Source organism: Syngnathus scovelli, chromosome 9, assembly GCF_024217435.2.
Source record: "Syngnathus scovelli strain Florida chromosome 9, RoL_Ssco_1.2, whole genome shotgun sequence".
NCBI classification, from domain to species: domain Eukaryota; kingdom Metazoa; phylum Chordata; class Actinopteri; order Syngnathiformes; family Syngnathidae; genus Syngnathus; species Syngnathus scovelli.
Genome location: NC_090855.1, coordinates 34,307 through 51,715, shown reverse-complemented (window position 1 = coordinate 51,715; position 17,409 = coordinate 34,307). Strand labels below are relative to the sequence as shown.

At 45.7% G+C, this 17,409-nt stretch overlaps 2 protein-coding genes across 9 annotated transcripts; both read left to right on the top strand.

The window, feature by feature from the left end:
• The first annotated feature begins 31 nt into the window (after window positions 1-31).
• azi2 (5-azacytidine induced 2) lies at window positions 32-6,205 on the top strand. Its single transcript, XM_049730415.2, has 8 exons — window positions 32-550; window positions 1,456-1,696; window positions 2,113-2,223; window positions 2,957-3,056; window positions 3,601-3,734; window positions 3,851-3,897; window positions 4,819-4,943; window positions 5,193-6,205. The coding sequence occupies exons 2-8, from the start codon at window positions 1,478-1,480 to the stop codon at window positions 5,618-5,620; spliced, it is 1,164 nt and encodes a 387-aa protein (XP_049586372.1). The 5' UTR covers window positions 32-550; window positions 1,456-1,477; the 3' UTR covers window positions 5,621-6,205.
• Window positions 6,206-6,361: 156 nt separating this feature from the next.
• Window positions 6,362-17,312, top strand: ddc (dopa decarboxylase). 8 transcript variants are annotated; one of them, XM_049730411.2, is made up of 15 exons: window positions 6,362-7,496; window positions 7,917-7,979; window positions 9,087-9,277; window positions 9,709-9,822; window positions 9,896-10,015; window positions 11,819-11,953; window positions 12,119-12,265; window positions 12,600-12,666; window positions 12,968-13,062; window positions 13,769-13,836; window positions 14,362-14,438; window positions 14,569-14,588; window positions 14,679-14,777; window positions 16,106-16,207; window positions 16,530-17,312. In XM_049730411.2, exons 3-15 carry the CDS (start codon window positions 9,113-9,115, stop codon window positions 16,728-16,730), a joined length of 1,410 nt encoding a protein of 469 aa, XP_049586368.1. In that variant the 5' UTR covers window positions 6,362-7,496; window positions 7,917-7,979; window positions 9,087-9,112; the 3' UTR covers window positions 16,731-17,312. The 8 variants fall into 8 exon arrangements, 7 of the variants coding, with proteins under 7 accessions (XP_049586368.1, XP_049586366.1, XP_049586365.1 ...); XM_049730409.2 differs by having other exon boundaries at window positions 9,070-9,277; XM_049730408.2 differs by adding an exon at window positions 8,085-8,169 and having other exon boundaries at window positions 6,362-7,979; window positions 9,070-9,277.
• Window positions 17,313-17,409: the final 97 nt, after the last annotated feature.

The window sequence follows — 17,409 nt, the reverse complement described above, 5'->3', positions numbered from 1 at the left end:
GATTATTTTTTTTAAATATTTATTTAGGAACTCAGAACTTGTAAGCACAACTTCCAGTAAGTGTCAAACATAGAACTGAAGAAATGTTCCGCGGTCGGGTTTGAAACGTAAGTAGAGGCACCGCTGTACTTGAATCGATCTGTATTAGTAATGGGATTTGGCACCACCTAGTGGCCCCTCATAAAATGAAGTAATCCTGATGGAAAACACTGCTTTCTTTTCTTTAAATCTAATCATTTGGAGATAAAGCCTTCGTAGTGCAAGTCACCACCATCGTTATACAACCGTTCTTTAACGAAACGAATGTCTTTATTAACCCAGGAATGAGAGAGCAGTGATCGATTTTCTTTAAAAAAAATAAAAGTGCTTTTGTTTTGAAATATTTCTTGTGTGACGTCACTCCCGGAAGTTTTTGTTTTCTCGTCTGTCTGCGCTGTCAACATTCCAGTGTCCAGCGTCGCCTTCCAGTTTTTCCTGGCAAAAACCGCGGCTGCTATCCGTTATAAATCGTGGACACCAGACCTCTAACTGAGGACAGCCTTTTAACACGGTTAGTAAGTCGTGTGCTTCAAACTAATGGTTGCCTTTGCTGAATGCCAAAAGACGTTAGCATAACGCTAGCGCAGCTGGTACGATCTCAAACGCTTTACATTATCTATAGAGTCCTGGTTATTGGGTAATACTTTCAATCTTAAGCGGGAAACGTACTTCGCGAATGTAAAGTCCGCGGACTTATCTAATTTGTCCCGATAGCATGTTCCCAAGTTATCGCTTCTCTGTTTCCAATGCTGATGCTGCAATCGCGGAAGGTGGGAAGTCGAATTTTTGACTGCGGTCAGGCCAGCCTCCCCTCGGGAAAATGAAAACAAACCAAAAGCGGTGATGGTTCAGTTTTCAGTAATTGGTCGCGTCTATGTATCTTGTGATCAGGAAAATGTAAAAGAATAGCATTTTCTATTTCATCCATTCATTTTGGAGAAATAATGAAAAAACGAATGCCTTCAGAAACGCCCACTTTTAATGAATATGGCGCCCCCCCCCCTCCTTCCTGTCTTGTTGATGACGTCACTGAGGGAAGCGATCACAATTTCCCCATTGGAAATCATTGTACAGACATTGTCAAAATAACAGGGATCAACCACCCTCAAAATGCATGTGGACATCTCTACCTATGCCCATTTCAACCTGTGGTGCCAAAATGTGAGAGGATTGAACCGGCTAGAGATGATTACACTTCCGTCCGTCCTCAGTCCATCCTTTTATTGTTTTGTTTTTTTAACTTTCTCGTCCGTCCTCAAAATGGTGGTCCATCCCGTCCTTGGGGCGGAATGGCCACCTCCGGTAAATAGTATGTTGTTGTTGCGGTGTTTTCTGTGCAGGAGACGCAGGCACAATTTCTTCCTCTGAATGTTTTGTTTTTGTCTTTGAAAGAGTCTCTGTATTCTAATCCCACAGGTCTTCAATCTGCTTCACAGCCATGGAACATCAGGCTGTGGATGATGACATCTGCATCCTCAAACACGAGACGGCCGACACGGCTGCGGGAGAGAGCCCTGTATCGGTGTGTGCCGGCGATGAATCTGTAGCTTCTCATTTCGCCTTGGTCACAGCCTATGAGGACATCAAAAAGCGCCTGAGAGAGACTGAGCAAGATAACACTTTCCTTAGGAAACGAGTTAAGCAGCTGGAGGATAAGGTATGATATAAGGCAAGGTTGAAGTTAGACTTGCAAAGAGGTGGATCGTTTCGCCTCAAATCATTGGGAGTTAAGCTGAATTTTAAAATACAATAAGCATCCAAAATTGTTTTGTGGCAAAAAACTTCCATTACGTTATCATACTTTCAAAGCAAAGCTGTTTAAAGTTGAACTTGATCAAGTTTGAATTAACTCTCAGAGCCAAGCCATTGAAAATCAAAATAGTAACAAAACAAAAACCCTTCCCCATCAAAGACCACTGTAAACCTTCAGTCAAAGTGACAAATCTCCCTTCAACAGTCTCATTCATTACTGTAGAAGGGATAGGGTGTGGTGGGAGGTGGTTGATTCATTAATATGTGAACTCATCAGCTTTTTTTTTTTTTTTTTTTAACATCCTTGCATCACTGTTCTAGCTCTTCCGGCCAGAGGTTTCAGAGGGTCCCCAATATGTCAACAAGGCCTTCAGCGCATATCGAGGTATATATATTGAAAAGGAGGACCTGCAGATGGAGCTAAACAAGCTGGTGCGTTTTCCTGGTTCAAGAAATATTGCATTTCTTAATCCCAGTACAAAGATCTTGCAAACATGATTATTTTCATTCTTCATGGCGCTGGTGTGGGGAACATTCCCTCCTCCATACTCTTGTGCAACATATCATCGCTCTCATTATTTTGTTGGAGAAGTACCTCCAAAGCACTTTGTGCCATTCATTGAACAAGTAATGGTAGGCTCAAAAAACAGGACAAAACCTTGGCAGTATATTCAATTGAATTGTTTCAATTGTTGAACCGTTAGCTGCCTCTTCAAAAAGGAATCACAGAAGATATAGGAAGGTGGACTTTAATACCAGTGCTGGAGTGGCTCTCGGTGCTCAAGTAGCAGTGAGTGCAAGACCTGGAAGGGTCAGTATCATCTGTTATGACTAGGGTTGACAGTCTACTTGGTATTTTTTCTTTTTTGATGATCATTAACAGGAGTCACCCTAGAACTTGTCCATGTGTGTATTGGATGGGGGTGGGGTGGGGGGGGGGGCAAGGGCAGTGATACATTTATTTTGTAGGTTGCGTATTGTGCAACAGCCTCCCCTACTCCTACCACTGCAGACATGTAGTAGTTTCTTTTCTTTTTCTTTTCAATCCCGAATGAAGCAACATCTCGAAAATCAAAGCCGTAACACGTGGCCAACTTGAGAATCGGATGGTGTTGGCTGCACCCTTTCTCTTCTCTTCAATTCTGTTCTGCCTATGTCTCCTCAGAAAAAGGAGAAGAGTGAGAGCGAGAGGCTCCTGACAGAGCAGCTTCAAAGCAAAGAGCTGGAGCTGCTCCAGCTGAGGACCGAGATGGAGACCAGCCAAGGTTTGTTGGCCCAAGCCAGAAATAATAGAATATATCGATAGAGAATAGATCTTTATTGTCATTGTCTCACTTGTACAACGAAATTTAAAAGTGCCGTCATTTCCATAAGGTGTTAAGTCCACCTTTGAGCAAGTCTTTGGGTCCAACCTTTCGGACTCTCCCCCTAATAGTTATTCGGACTAGATTTCCCACTTCCGAAATGATACCGATATTAGGGCTAAAATACCAAATCAGCAGGAATGATACCTGCGGAAATGGACTTTTTAACATGAAAGAGGCAAGTGATACGGTTCAAACAAAGATTTACTGTATCGTTATTGTGTTCATTGATCTATCCTGGTTACACATTTTAAAAAGTCATATAGTGTAGCTCTGACCTTCTGCTTTATCAAATGTCAAATCATGGTCCTCCAAAACAGATCCCCCTCTATCCCTAATGAGACAAGCAAACCCAAAGTGATTAGAATGAACTTGAGCGCTTCCAGCTACTTATGTATCCACCTAATATTTGTGTAGAACAATGAATGTGGATATTTTTGTACAGTCATGAAGAGCTTGAACAGTCCTCAGGACTCCTGGCAGATGGACTGTGTCAGCGCTCAGCGAAAAATCCTTCAACTTCAGGAGGAGCTGGACCGCTTGTCCCTGAAACACAGCGAGCAACTGGAAATGAGAGGGGTAAGAGAGAAGAGAGGGAGGGAGGGAGGGAGGGATAATGAAATCCTTTTCCCTCAATGAGTCTGAAGCAGCTTCTGCTGAAATGTTGAAGGAATCTCTACTTTGCTCCATTATAGGACGAATTGTGTGACCTGAACGGACCAAACTCGGAACACAATCCCAGGTACAATATTTCATCACGACCTTACCCTGGCACTTGCTCTAATAAGCAAACATTTACCAAAGTCTTTCAAAGAAACTCGTTTCATGTCATTTTTACTTTGTTTTTCCATTTTAATACAGTATATGGTATTTAACCACATCGCAATGGACACTTTCTGGAAAGAATATGCATCAAGCGAGTAAGCAGAGGCGGGCTTTCCGTTCCAGTTAACCAAATGGTCCCGTCACTGATCGCCACCGTTTTGCCGACCGCAAAGTTAAAAAAACATTTAGGCTAGACGGAAATGGTTTTCCGTCCGTCCGCCCGTCAGTCCTAACCCTAACCCTGACCCCCTTTTCTTTTTCCTGTGCGGTACCGGTCCGCGGCCCGGTGGTTGGGGATCCCTGGTGTAAACTGTAAACCATTCCTAGAGAGGTCAAAAGTGCACGAATGCTGCCATTTCCCCAGTGTCCTGCTTTGTACTCACTTAATACTGCATCAGCGCTTCGCTCACTTGCTAATGTAGTCCTTCTCAACACCTGAAGCTTTTCATCGATGACAAACAAACCCCATTGACTCTGACTACGAGATGCTTTGCTTTTGGGGGGGTGGGGGGCGACTGAGACATTTTGTTCGAAATTCACCCAATAAACTACTACTAATACTTTCCCAGGCTTGATCTGTGGCAAGTTTCAAGAGTTTGCATGCATGTTTGGAGCGTCCCAAAAAAGCATTGTTTTCAACAGCGTTTCATGAGAAATCACAAAGGGCTAGACGGACGGGACAGTCAACCGAGTACATTGTCTTGTTTGCCATGGAACCGTAAAAATCCAACTCAAAACCTGGAATCATCTCTTCACTCCCATAGCACTATCATGATTATTATTATGATGAGCGTTACCGCAAGAGTGTTGAAAACAAATGTTCTGTGCGTGTCTGTAGGGAGAGGAGCATGCAGCAGGCATACGAGACTTTGCATTCTGAGATCGCCCGTCTCCATTCAGAGCTCAGGCACCAAAGAGGGCTGATTCGGAGGCTCAGACCATTAATCAGCGACACGAGACGAGGTGAGGTGTGCGTGTTTGCATTTTCCCCCCAATAATAGATTGATGATGGCTTACAACAAAATGCTGTAACAAGGACATCGATGGATTGAACACGTGTTTCATGAGGTCGGTCATCAAACGCACGCAATAAAAGCCACACAGTCCACTGGTTAAGCGTGCAGCGGAGTGAAGCAAGCATGACACCCTTGGCTCGGGTCGGGCCTCATCAAATGACAACTCTCCCTGTTTCCGTTTCCCCCCGCACCGCAGCAGGTCCGATTCAGTGTCTGCAAGAGACGGAGAGCAATCGGCACGCAGTCGTTCAGGCTCCGCTACCTCAACCTCCCCCCGCATTGCCCTCGTGTTCTGGCCGCCCCTGTCCCCCCCCCGCCGGTGGCCAGACCAGCGCCTTGCTGCCGGACATTTTGCGAGAGGACTGCTGGTGTAACGGTCCGTGGCCAACGCAGCAGTGCTCCGGCGAGGCTTTGGCCAGGAACGAGGCCTCTTCTGTTGTTTTGCCGCCGCCGCCCCTGAACCAGGCCTCCATAGATGACAGCTCCAGGTCCTTCCCCAGTCCCCCCAAACCGAGTGACGCCCTTTTCTGGGAGCTACACTCGGCCGCATCCAATTCATTTTCCTTGAATGGAAACTGTAGTCCTAGGAGCCCTCCCAATACAGAGTATATCAAGCGCTTTTGACTTTGCGAGCACGTAGTCTGCCTTAAATGAATAATACCGCTCCCCTGTGGGATGTGTGCCAATCAGACCAAGGCCAGAAGAGCAGCCAGGGGAAAACACTTGCCAGTGCCAAGGGAGCAAACGCTCACGGACGTCAGGGTTCATCGGGGTGGCTTCCGGGTGGCACGTCCCCTCCAGGCGTTTGTTTGTACGGTGAACGTACAGGTGAATGCAACATTTATGCCCTTCACGGACGTCAGGGTTCATCGGGGTGGCTTCCGGGTGGCACGTCCCCTCCAGGCGTTTGTACGGTGAACGTACAGGTGAATGCAACATTTATGCCCTTGAACAAACTCTGATGAGAAGACCGTATTTGGTAGCTTTGCAAATACCGGCAGCGGGGGACGCGACATCTCTTCCACACAGCTCTGATGACGAGGGATGGCTGGGGTTAAGATTTCAACCGTACGCCGACTCGACGATGCTCAACTGATCCCCGCCGCTTTTGTCTGTACTTTTTTGTTAAGGGGAAATGCAGCGGGTTTTTTTTAAACCATTGAAATTGCCATGCAACATTCATGTCAAATAAATAGAAACAACTTTTTACAGAGTTTCTGGGGGGAACGAATCACGACTTAAGCAGACGTAGCTGTTTGCAGCCACTTCCCATTGCAAGGTAAACACATAGCACCTGGACGCTTCACGAGACTTCAAGAATAAGGTGGATGCCAATACAATGGAAACATATGCGAGTTGTGGCAGAAGTCAGGAACACGTCTCTAGTCTAAGGACAACATATCAGGCCACCCTTAACTGTAGGCCTGCTGTTTGTTTTTTTTCCATTTGGCATTATTCCCATAATGCCACTGGGAGGAACAGCTCCGGGATTTTTTTTCCCCCTCGGATGTCAAAGGTATTCATGTTCATTACGTATGCAGAAGTAAAGATATCTTATCAACTTTTTACGAGAGCGTAAAAGTAATGGCTGTAAACGGTTCTAAGTAGGGGGGAATACGTTGACATTTTCAAAGAGATCCCACTTTGCTCAAAACAATTCCTGCTTATGCCTCGTTGTTTGAAAATGTCCAAATAAGTCAAAGTCAGCTTTATTGTCAATTTCTTCACATGCCAAAAACACACAAAGAAACCGAAATTTCGTTCCCCGCCATCCCACGGTGACAAGACATGGCACACAATAGACAATCAAGTAAAACAACAGCGTGCTGAATAAAGAACGAATAAATAACACAACAAATAAAATAATAATAAAAAAAAAACATAAAATAAAATAACAAATAATGACAAGGACACATTGACAGCATTAGTAGAAACTAGTTCATGCTATAAGCCCAAAAAAATTGTCGATTTGGGGCTAAGTAGTCTTTAAAGTTTGGAGATCGATTTGGCAAGCTATAAGATTCTCCTTCCTTCCTTCCTTCCTTCCTTCCTTCCTTCCTTCCTTCCTTCCTTCCTTCCTTCCTTCCTTCCTTCCTTCTTTCCTTCCTTCCTTCCTTCCTTCCTTCCTTCCTTCCTTCCTCCCTTCCTCCCTTCCTCCCTTCCTTCCTTCCTTCCTTCCTTCCTTCCTTCCTTCCTTCCTTCCTTCCTCCCTTCCTTCCTTCCTTCCTTCCTTCCTTCCTTCCTTCCTTCCTTCCAATAATGACAGCTCGCCCAGTCAGTTTGGTTCAATCTTGCTTTATGGATGAAATGTTTCTGCAGACTTGTCTGAACTCCATTTTGCTGCTGTCATTCATGACGATGTAACAATTATTATCAGTGACGACCAGTGAAACCAGAATAAACCACGCAAGCCGGAGACGTGACATTACCTCAGATGACGGAATCTACTGAGAGGTTTCTTTCAAAGTTTAAGCCTACCCCTCCCTCACACAGTTCAAAGGTACTGAAAGATTGCCCTTTACCTTTTGAATGAGTCAATAAATGCCTACTAACAAGTCAAACCTTGAATAATGATTTCCATAGAGCACATTAATAATGACATCATGTGATCATCACGTTGTCTTATTTATCAGGTTTTTAATATGTTTGCTAAGTAAGCATGGTTGAACGCTAACGCGCGTTTGGTAAAGGTCAACTATGACGTTGCTCCAGGATCTGCTTGTGATCGGTTTTTTTCCTTTTTTTTCCCCCCTTTTCTTCCCCCTACCATTAGAGCCCACCTGCTATTGGCTAGCTCACTGCGGGTGGGAGTGGAGAGTGGCGAGATAAAAGAAGAGAATCTATCTTGTCCTCTCCACTACACAGCCACCCGCCTACTCAAAACCATCCTCACTAAAAACTATACATTTGTCATTTTTAGAAGAACAAAAGGCGAGGAAGAGAGCCACAATCTAGCACTTTTGGAGCTTTTGGTGCTGGAAATGTGAGTACACGCGCGCACACGTACGTCACAAACCCACTTACATAGGCGCACGCCATGCAAAAACATATGAACGCGCGGGCGCACGCATTTGTAATCCTATTTCAGATTAGTGTAAGGATAATAATGGCCTCTCAAATGGAGAAAGGGTGAAGGACACTTGTTGCACCACAACGCAAAAGTCGAAAGCAAGGTTTGCTCATTTGCCATTGCATGCTTTTGTGACATTTTTTTGAAATTATGTTTGCGATCCGGAATGTAAAGTTGTCAATGGTATGATCACACACACGCAAAAAAAAAAAAAAAAACCCGAATTTGTTTGCTTTCCTTATGATAGTGAAATAGACACAACAGGTAGGTTCTGGACACATGATGATTATTGTAAGTAGAGTTGAGCAAAAATCCTTTTTTTCATCTACGTATATTTTGAAACCATTTATCACTCCGATACTGAAGCTATGGTTTTTATTCTTCGAGTATTACTTTGTGATTTAGTTTAACCTTATGCAGCAAGTAAGATGATTGGAAAAAAATCTTCTCAATACGAGTTCCATTTGTCCACGGCTGCAAATACAACCACAATATGATATCCATTTTGGAAAGTGACCATTATTTGCGTCGCCTTCAGCAATACACAGCTTGCTAAGAATGTGACCAATTTGTGCTTCTCAACAAATGTACTGATTTAAAAATGAATTCAATATAGTAAGTGAAAAACTGAAAAGATTAAGACAGATCCTCTTAAGATGGATGATACCTCACTGAGTGGCGAATGCTTGCAAACAGCAAATATTGGCTTTACGTCAGCATTTGTTGCAAAGATGTTTGCTGAAATAGTCTCGCTCAGTGAGTCGTTTGGTGAAGAACCGCCGCTGCCTCGAGCAGTGGGCTTCTTTATCCCCCCCCCCCCCCCCCCCCCCATACTTGGGCATGGAGAAAACCAGGTACTCTTGAAGAAAAAGGAACTGGCGTTCTTCACAAATGCTGAAAGATCTGCAGTGACCTGCATGGTACTTCACCATACTTCCAGAGAAGGAGCCATGAATGCCCATCAAAAATGCTTTGGGACTTGAATGTTGCGTTTGTCAAACAGACGTACCATGAACGCAGGGGAGTTCCGGCGTCGAGGAAAGGAGATGGTCGACTTTGTAGCCGACTATTTGGAGAACGTGGAGCAGCGGCCGGTCTATCCGGACGTAGAGCCGGGATATCTTCGATCCTTAATCCCGACGGAGGCGCCGCTAGAACCAGAGACCTATGAGGAGATCATGAAGGATGTGGAGCGGGTCATAATGCCTGGGGTAAACCTTTTTCCACTTCTTCTCCTCATTCCCTTCTAACGTTTGTACGGACTGTGAAATTGCAAAAATACAAAATAATACAAATAAATAATACAAAATAATACTGCGATGTGACTGGCTGACACCCAGTTCAGCTGGGATAGGCTCCAGGCTGCTGCGCTTTTCAGGATCTAGAAACACAGCCATGTTTTAGGAAATGCCACTACCGTTGCGACACACTGACAAGAAAACACATTTGTCGAAATGTCTAAAAATACACAAAACCCCGCAATGCGCCGCCCGGGGGGAGTGTTGTTTCCGATGTTTATCGGGCCATTTGAAGAGCAAAATCCAATTCCATTGCGCCAGCACCACAGCACTGGCTGTTCTGGTTGAAACGGCAGCCATCTGTGTCATTGAATCGGTGATCTTCCCTTTACTTTTCCTTCCAGATTACCCACTGGCACAGTCCATACTTCTATGCGTACTTCCCCGCAGCGTCCTCCTACCCTGCCATGTTGGCAGATATGCTGTGCGGAGCCATTGGCTGCATTGGATTCTCTTGGGTAACAATAACCAAAACGCTCAGGCTCATCTTTCTCCATGTTGACCCTTGCAAATGGTTGTGCGCGCGTCCAGGCTTCCAGCCCAGCTTGCACCGAGCTGGAGACAGTGATGTTAGACTGGCTGGGGAAGATGCTGCAGCTGCCAGAGTCTTTCCTAGCCGGAACTTGTGGTCACGGAGGAGGTGTCATCCAGGTAAAGGAATTCTCCCAGAATTGCTGTGGCACGCATGCGAGCACTAAACGTTTGAAGCTTATGGCCGTTGTCCATGCTCCCGAAAGGTAGTTTGTGGCCGGCCACCGGGAAGGCGGGTGATGCCTACGTGGCTTTTTCAAAGGTCATGCCCTCTCCGTCACAAACATCCACTAAGAAAGCGGGTCCAGCAATCAAGTTGTCTGTTTTGCCGCACCGAGCAGTTGTGTAAGGCCTGGAAGGGACACGGTTTTCAAATGGGAGAATGTCGTCACGTGATATTTATTTGAACTTCCAGGTTTTGACTGGCTTTTTCGAACGGCCTCCCCAAAGGACCGAATCTTATAAATCGTATCGTATAAATTCCACAAAATCGTCGGCCGAGCGGGGGAAGCTGTCGGAGGTCGTCTGCTGTTGCGCTCGCTTTGCCGCACCGTCAAATAAGTATTCTGGGTTGTTTCGATCAAAACGGATCATATGAGAGGAATAATGATTTAAACGAGCGCTTCTTTGTATTGCTGTCACACCCTGCCTGACGGAAGACCTCGTGTTTAGTTACTCGTCATTTGCGCTCGAGCTTCCTGCGTGATCCTTTAAGTCTATTGTCTATTGATTTATCCTTTGTTGATGGAACTGGTACACGGCGGCTAAAAATGGGCAGGATATTACTTTTTAATGTGTGGATGGATCGTAGGCAAGCTGAGACGTCAGTGACATTGTTCTGCGTTTCATTGGTGTGCTCTAACTAATGCTTCAGTGAGTGACTCAACACAAAAGCAGCACTGAAGGATGCTGTGTGTGTGCGTGCGTGCGTGCGTGTGCATTTGTGTGTGAGTGCGTCTGTGTTTGTGTGAGAGACGGCGAGAAAGAGAGAGGTTTCATGATGAAGCACGAGATTGCACGCTGATGGATCGCTGCACGCCCCTTTTATTCTGCCCACCTGTGTGTGAGGAAGTACGTGCGCGTGCGCTGGCTGATTTGATTCATCCTGTTATTGTTGTGTCGGTCTTGCTGCTCTTTTTTTCAGCACGGCATCTCAGCTCACTATGGCAACAAATGGCCTCTTCTCACAAACAGCAGAGTTAATGAGTGTCGTGACAACCAACACATTGACATCCAATTCTTTTGAAACCTTCATTAACAGCGCGGTGACGGTGATAGCTTGAAAAAGCTCTCGTGATGTCTTTAAGAAACGTATGTGCGTGAGCAGCATGCTTTGCACTTGCGCCTCACCGTTGAGTATTAGCTCGTTTCAATTTGGACCCATCTGATTGCGTGTGTGTGTGTGCGCGTGTGTGTGTGTGTGTGTGTTGTTTTTTCCAGGTCCATCTGACAAATCCAAAACATGTTTTATTACACGAGCGCTCTAATTTGACTGTGGATGTTAGTATGAATGGTTGCCTAGGGATCGACAGTCCTCAAAAGAAAAACACTCACATTTTTGATGATTAGTGCACAGTTGCATCTTTTGTACAGTTTGATTATTAAAGGTTTGTGTAGTATAAGTCCGTACTCTCCAGGAATGCCATACAACTGAAAGCGACAGAGTGGGAAAGAATTGCGAGTGTTTATGAAGGCAGTAAATGTTGTTCTTAGGCAAACGTTTCCCCAGACGTTGGGCAGATCACCTGCAATCGCATTGGTGCGTGGGAATTTTCCCAAATGTTCCTGAGACAAGAAAAATCGCTCAAACCGTTGCTGTACTTCAAAGTTGTTGTTTTTTTTCGCATTTTAGTCAAGTTTATTTTTGAAATGGCTATTGCATCATCAGGGTGCAAATTTCAAACTTCTACTTGTCTCTGACAGGGCACGGCCAGCGAGGCGACCCTCATGTCCTTGCTCGCCGCACGTTGTAAAGCTGTCCGTCGAGTCCAGTCCATGGACCCTGAAAAGTCTGAACCTGAAATCCTCATCAAATTGGTGGCATATACATCCGAGCAAGTAAGCGAGCGCGCGAGCGAGCGAGCGAGCTATATGATGTCATTGGAGCCAATACATTGATGAATTTGTTCGATTCATTCATTCGTTCGTGTTCAGCTTTTAACTGTCAAAGATGAATTTATTGTTAATCCTTTCTTTCATTGTTTGCACATTTCTCCTGCGCAGTCTCATTCGTCTGTGGAGCGAGCAGGTCTGATCGGAGGCGTGACCATGAAGAAAATCCCCACAGACAGCCGCACGTACGCCGTCACGGGTGAATTGCTCAAGAAAATAGTGGAAAAGGACAAAGAAGCAGGACTCATCCCTTTCTATGTAAGACGCACACTTGTACGAGGACACTCTAGTAGCCTTCTGAACCCAACTAGTAGCACCAAAATGCCCACTAGTAGTTTTGCCGGTCACGTTGCTGGCTGGCTCACTCGTAAGGCAAAATGGTGGCACGATTGAACAAAATCTGTCACGTTTTTTGACTCCTCATGATTTACTACTGTGTCACATGATATTGATATCTACTACTACGCTATGACCTCAAGTTGAAAATCAAACGTATCCAAAAACTGCTGAAAAGGCTATTCAGAAGCATGCACATGCTGAGGTGTATGTTAAGCTCGCACCCAATGTTCAAATGTCATTTTGTGCCTTTCAGTTCTGTGCAACGCTTGGCACCACTGCGTCATGTGCGTTTGATGATATTTCTCAGCTGGGGCCTATATGTAAGTTACCTCGGAAGTAATTACAATTTCGTTTTGTTTTGCTCACTGTAACGCGTTCAGTACCTTCTCCAAAGTGAAATATGTCCAGTACAAGAGTCGTCATTTTCTGACAAAGAGGTATTGGTTTGACAAATTACGGTATCGAATTGGTAAAGTTCCATTTGGAAACATTGGCACCGTTTTTCGCTCCATCGTATTTGATTGCGCAGGTGTCGCCAATACACTTGTGTTATTGTCGCGGTGCGAGTAAACACATTGAACGCACGTGATCGATAACATTGTCGTTTGTTGGCTGCTGCAGGTAACGAGCACAACATGTGGATGCATGTTGATGCCGCGTATGCTGGGAGTGCGTTTATCTGTCCAGAATTTCGGCCATTGTTGAATGGCATCGAGGTACGTAAAGACCGCTGCGCAAAATACGCATGCAATAGTTCGGCAGCGACTTGCGTGGGCCGCCGCCATCCCGTGGGTGAAAGCAAACGCTTGATTGCTAATGTGAAATAGGAGGAGCCTCAGAGAGCGTACTCATCGGCAGTGTCGTCCACGGTCAAGGCTGCTGCCGAGCTGCGTCGAAACACAGCGATAAGGTCGGATTCATTTCCTGGGGCGGCGTTCGACCTTTATATAGCACTGTTTGTTCGACACGCGTGTTTCAACAACGGAGGGGCTTGTTTTTGAAAAGGAGCATAGACACCGACCGTATACGAGCCGTTCTATTTTGTAGGTGTACGTACAGTGTCAGTGGGGAGAGCAAAACGCCTTTGTGGATTGATTGCCACCGGGGATTGTTTTCTTCTTACACCGGCTCTTATTGCGTTGCGTGCGGGAGGGGAAGGATATTGCAAAAGATAGGCAACAAAAAGATATATCAATGTGTGTGCGTCACTTTGAATAAAGCCTCACTGCAAAGGAGCAATGTAGCAAAGGTTGTAAAGACCTGCGAGCGAGCATGAGGCTGCGTTTACTTTGCCTGACGATACGTCAAAACGACCGACTGTAGCAAACTCGGCAAGCTCTTTGAACATTCAGATGGTACGGATTCATTTTGGACAGCAAACGGCAGTCTGACGCTTACTTCTTATTTGTATCTGTGTTACAGTTTGCAGACTCTTTCAACTTGAACCCACACAAATGGCTGTTGGTCAACTTTGACTGCTCTGCCATGTGGTGAGCTGCCTTCATCATCATGAATCATCATGAGCGCTGATTACGTGAGCTTCCCGATTGGCTTGGGCATGATTGAAGAAGAAGGGCCGTGGCAGCTGGCAGCGTGTGCGCTGGAACGTGAGCTCCCTCGCTGCACGTGGAGCCACAGTATGCAATGAGTGGAAAGGATCATTTTCATTGTAGTGCAATGAGGACCAGGATTGTGAAAATGAAGGGAATAAGTACTGACAGCGGGTTTCTGGGTGCAATAATGTGCCTGCCCGCCCGCCTGCCTGCCTGCCTGGCTGCCTGGCTGCCTGCCTGCCTGCCTGCCTGCCTGCCTGCCTGCCTGCCTGCCTGCCTGCCTGCCTGCCTGCCTGCCTGCCTGCCTGCCTGCCTGCCTGCCTGCCTGCCTGCCTGCCTGCCTGCCTGCCTGCCTGCCTGCTTGCCTGCCTGCCTGCCTGCATGTGGTTGCAGAACACTAAAAAAACACGTGCTTTTTGAGATAATTCAAGATAAGTTAGAAGCATTTTTTGCTTTCAACAGGGTGAAGAAGAGGCAAGACATGATCGGAGCCTTCAAAGTGGAGCCGCTCTATCTCAGACATGAGAACCAGGAGTCAGGTAGGTTAACATCACACACGCTACCTATTAAAACACTCATGTCATCAAAAACGACCTTCTATGGATGGTGAGGTGGAGAAACACATTCATTGACTGTATCCTAAGTGACTGATGTCTTTTTCACCAACAGGGCTAGTGACGGATTACAGGGTAAGAAGAAGGTGTTCTTTTGATGACCAAATGACACTGAAAAGAACAGACAAAGGTGTTTTTCATGTGGTGCTTTTGTCTCTCTTCCAGCATTGGCAGATTCCACTGGGCAGACGCTTCCGCTCCCTCAAAATGTGGTTTGTCTTTCGCATGTACGGCCTCCACGGACTACAGGCTCATATCCGTAAGGTAATCCGACTTTTGGAGTCCGTTTCATTCTTTTTTGGAGACCAGGCAAAGAACCGGACAAATGTCGCCTGTCTGCAGCCAGGTCATTCTTTTTCCTGGATAAATAAAGCCTATGTAAATCAATAATTAGCACCCTTAAAACACCCTCATAAGAGAATGGATGAGAATTGGATTCATCAGCATAATCAATAATAGTTCTTTACCGCCACTTAGTTTGTGTATTGGTTTATGAAAGGCTACAAACTGATGCTTGTGAGCGAGCATGTAAGCTCATTTTGACCTTTGTGGAATCATGAAAAGCTGATTTACATTCCTCCTGGATTGGTTTCTTTGCTACGAAGCGTCAGATTACACTTGAAAATGTAAAAATGAACACATTTGCAAGCATTGCAATGCACTTTCTGTCCTTCTTGCTGGAAGATACACTTGCCTATTTAGTATTATGGGAGCTAGAATGGTCTGCATTCTCACATCCCGTTGTCTGTCATTCAGTGAGTGGCAGAGCCAGCAATTTTTGCTTGATGGTGAAGTGCATTGTTTATTTGACCAAATGCTGTTCTGAAGTTGAATGATTAAGTTTGGTAGCAGTTGACATGACATCTGCTCTTCGTCTTTCTTTTTCCAGTTGAATTTCCGTAGCCCCGCCTCATCCCCTCATTCAGCCCATCTCCTTCCCCTTGGTAGTGTTTCATCCCAGCCCCCCCATGCCTGTCTCTCCTCTCCTCTCCTCTCCTCTCCTCTCCTCTCCTCTCCTCTCCTCTCCTCTCCTCTCCTCTCCTCTCCTCTCCTCTCCTCTCCTCTCCTCTCCTCTCCTCTCCTCTCCTCTCCTCTCCTCTCCTCTCCTCTCCTCTCCTCTCCTCTCCTCTCCTCTCCTCTCCTCTCCTCCTCTCCATTTGCTCTGTCAAGCAAATGGCTCTGTTTTGAGTTTACGCTCTATTTGAAACGAACAGCGACCCTGTAGCCGTAAGTCATTTCCTGTTATCCCAGATTGAATTGCACACGCTCAACTTGTAGATGACGCAAAACAGCGCAAACACGGACGCAACCGCCATTTTGCTCGTTTCATAGCGACATGAGCGAGTGCCGTTTTTGAATGTTATTCGCAACGCTTGGTCAGCAAACGAGGGAGCCAGTCTGAAGCCTTTTGAGGGCCTTAACTGGTGGGAACATTCGTGCACAAAGCCACTATTAGTTTTAATCAAGTAAAAACGGCAATGGCTGCACCCACCTCACCGGACCTGTTTCTCTGCAGATTAGCCATTGCAAATGATGAACACGTGCGTTGTTGTTCTAAAGCCAATGGTAAAACCTCTTGTTTGTGTGTTTAGCAAGTGTGTCTGGCCAAGGAGTTTGAGAGTCTGGTACGAGCAGATCAGAGATTTGAGATCTGTGCTGACGTCATCATGGGCCTGGTTTGCTTCAGGCTGAAGGTAACGCCGCCCAGCCGCCTCTAAAATCTGTCGTCGGGTGACACCTTTCGATCCCATTGGGCTCGACCGATATGGACTCTAAGCAATTCATTTGATATGGAGATCGTGAGTGGGGTGTGAATATTCAAGTCTCACAAGCAGATGGTTGAATGTCGGTCGGTCCTTTGTACGATATCAAGGTTTGACAATGAAGAAGCACAAGTGACAAAGCCATACATTGAATTGAGCACGTGATGACGGGCAAAGTCAAGTCAATCCGAAGTGAGATCAGTTTGCTTTTTCACATGCCCGCATCATTTGTTTTGTTTTTCACCCCTCAAAGGGCTCCAATGAGCTGAACCAGAATCTGCTGAAGAGGATCACAAAGAACAGAGAGATTCACTTGGTGCCTTGTTATCTGAGCGGACGCTTTGTCCTGCGTTTCGCCATCTGCTCGCGCACCACCGAGTCTCGTCACATCCGGGAAGCGTGGCGGCACATGACGCAGCTGACCTTTGAACTCCTGCAGGATTCGGTTCAATGACGTGGGCAATCGAAAGATGTCTGTTATTATTTTTGGACGATTAGTAACTAAATGTTGCAGATAGAAAATGTCAAATGAAAAACACACTATTGCTAATTTCAAGTGAAACAGCTGGTTTGCGCACACACGCACGCGCACAGGCGCACAGACACACACACACACACACACACGCGCACGCACGCACGCACGCTCGCACACAAACCCCAAAACAAGTGTTTTAGCAATGTATTAGCTGGATGTAGCTTGTGTGTCCTGCGTAAAATGTGGGTGTTGTTGTGTAACCCTGATCGACTATCCAACTGAAAATGGCGTCTCTAATGAATGTATACATTGTAATGTATGTGTTTGTTTTGTTGAACTTGTCAGTGTATGTAGTTCATGGGCCATTTCAGACAATTCCGAGTGGTTATCTTACAGAGCCCAACATAGTGTTATTTTATTGATGTGTCCGATTTGTATTTTTCCCATCTCCTCAATGCCACCGAAGGAAATGGATGCTGTCATTGATTCGTGTCTCATCTGGCTTGACCACGTATGTGCAACTATCAGAAAAATAAAGTATAGCGTCGTCAGCGAAAATCATCATTTGTTTCGCCGGATCTGGCCCCCGAGCCTTCACTTTGACATTTATGCCCTAGACTAGACCGTGTCCAAAATATCATGGAGACAGACAACTACT

Excerpts from the sequence above, each read along its gene's own strand:
- azi2 (XM_049730415.2), top strand. The coding sequence starts at position 1,478 with ATGGAACATCAGGCTGTGGATGATGACATCTGCATCCTCAAACACGAG. Across the intron at positions 2,224-2,956 it reads AGATGGAGCTAAACAAGCTG|AAAAAGGAGAAGAGTGAGAG; the intron begins GTGCGTTTTCCT and ends ATGTCTCCTCAG. Across the intron at positions 4,944-5,192 it reads AATCAGCGACACGAGACGAG|CAGGTCCGATTCAGTGTCTG; the intron begins GTGAGGTGTGCG and ends CCCGCACCGCAG.
- ddc (XM_049730409.2), top strand. The coding sequence starts at position 9,077 with ATGAACGCAGGGGAGTTCCGGCGTCGAGGAAAGGAGATGGTCGACTTT. Across the intron at positions 9,823-9,895 it reads GCTGCATTGGATTCTCTTGG|GCTTCCAGCCCAGCTTGCAC; the intron begins GTAACAATAACC and ends GCGCGCGTCCAG. Across the intron at positions 12,266-12,599 it reads CAGGACTCATCCCTTTCTAT|TTCTGTGCAACGCTTGGCAC; the intron begins GTAAGACGCACA and ends TGTGCCTTTCAG.